This window comes from Monoraphidium neglectum, assembly GCF_000611645.1.
Source record: "Monoraphidium neglectum strain SAG 48.87 unplaced genomic scaffold scaffold06535, whole genome shotgun sequence".
In the NCBI taxonomy this organism is placed as follows: domain Eukaryota; kingdom Viridiplantae; phylum Chlorophyta; class Chlorophyceae; order Sphaeropleales; family Selenastraceae; genus Monoraphidium; species Monoraphidium neglectum.
This window is the reverse complement of record NW_014007108.1, coordinates 1-620: the sequence shown is the minus strand read 5'-3', so window position 1 is coordinate 620 and position 620 is coordinate 1. Positions and strand designations below refer to the sequence as shown.

The following is a 620-nucleotide window of genomic DNA, read 5'->3' as shown; positions in this document are numbered from 1 at the left end:
CCCCCGCCACGTGGCTCCGCCCCGCCTTGGGCACGCCCGCTGCTGCCCCACGCCTCATCCGCCCCCCTCGTTTACCTCCCCACACTCTCGACCCCCGACCCCGAACCCCCCTGCCCCACCAAGGTATGTGGGCTACAGCACGTGCTTCCGCAAGGAGGCAGGCTCCCACGGCCGCGACACACTGGGCATATTCAGGATCCACCAGTTTGAAAAGGTGCGGGGGACACAGGACGTCGGGAAGGGCGCCGCGGGGGACGCTCGACGGCCTCGGAGAAGGCGGTCCCCGGGGGGCGGGGCGCCTGGGGCGATGCGGAGAGGGGCGCAGCCGGGGTCACTCGGGCGGGCAAGGCCAGGGGCGGGGTTGCATCCTTTTGGGGTAGGGGCAGCCCCGGCTTTTCATCACACAAGCCTTTGTTAGTCCAGGCCTGACCCACCCCACTGCCAGGCATCAATTGCATCTGTTCCGCCCCCTTGCAACTCACCATGCAGCGCACACCCCGATCAGCTGCCGAACCCGCCCCCTTTCGAATCTCCATTTGAACGCCTCAGGTGGAGCAGTTTGTGATCGCCTCCCCTGAGGGTGACGCCAGCTGGCAGCTGATGGAGGAGATGCTGGGCAA

The 620-nt window shown here is 67.6% G+C and overlaps 1 protein-coding gene across 1 annotated transcript; it reads right to left on the bottom strand.

Annotated features, from left to right (window-relative positions):
* Positions 1 to 119: 119 nt before the first annotated feature.
* On the bottom strand, positions 120 to 299 carry MNEG_16575 (hypothetical protein; the record flags this gene model as incomplete). The annotated part of the gene is made up of 1 exon (XM_014034954.1): positions 120 to 299. A coding segment is annotated over one exon (180 nt), but the record flags the coding sequence as incomplete, so codon positions are not given.
* Between the last annotated feature and the right edge of the window lie 321 nt (positions 300 to 620).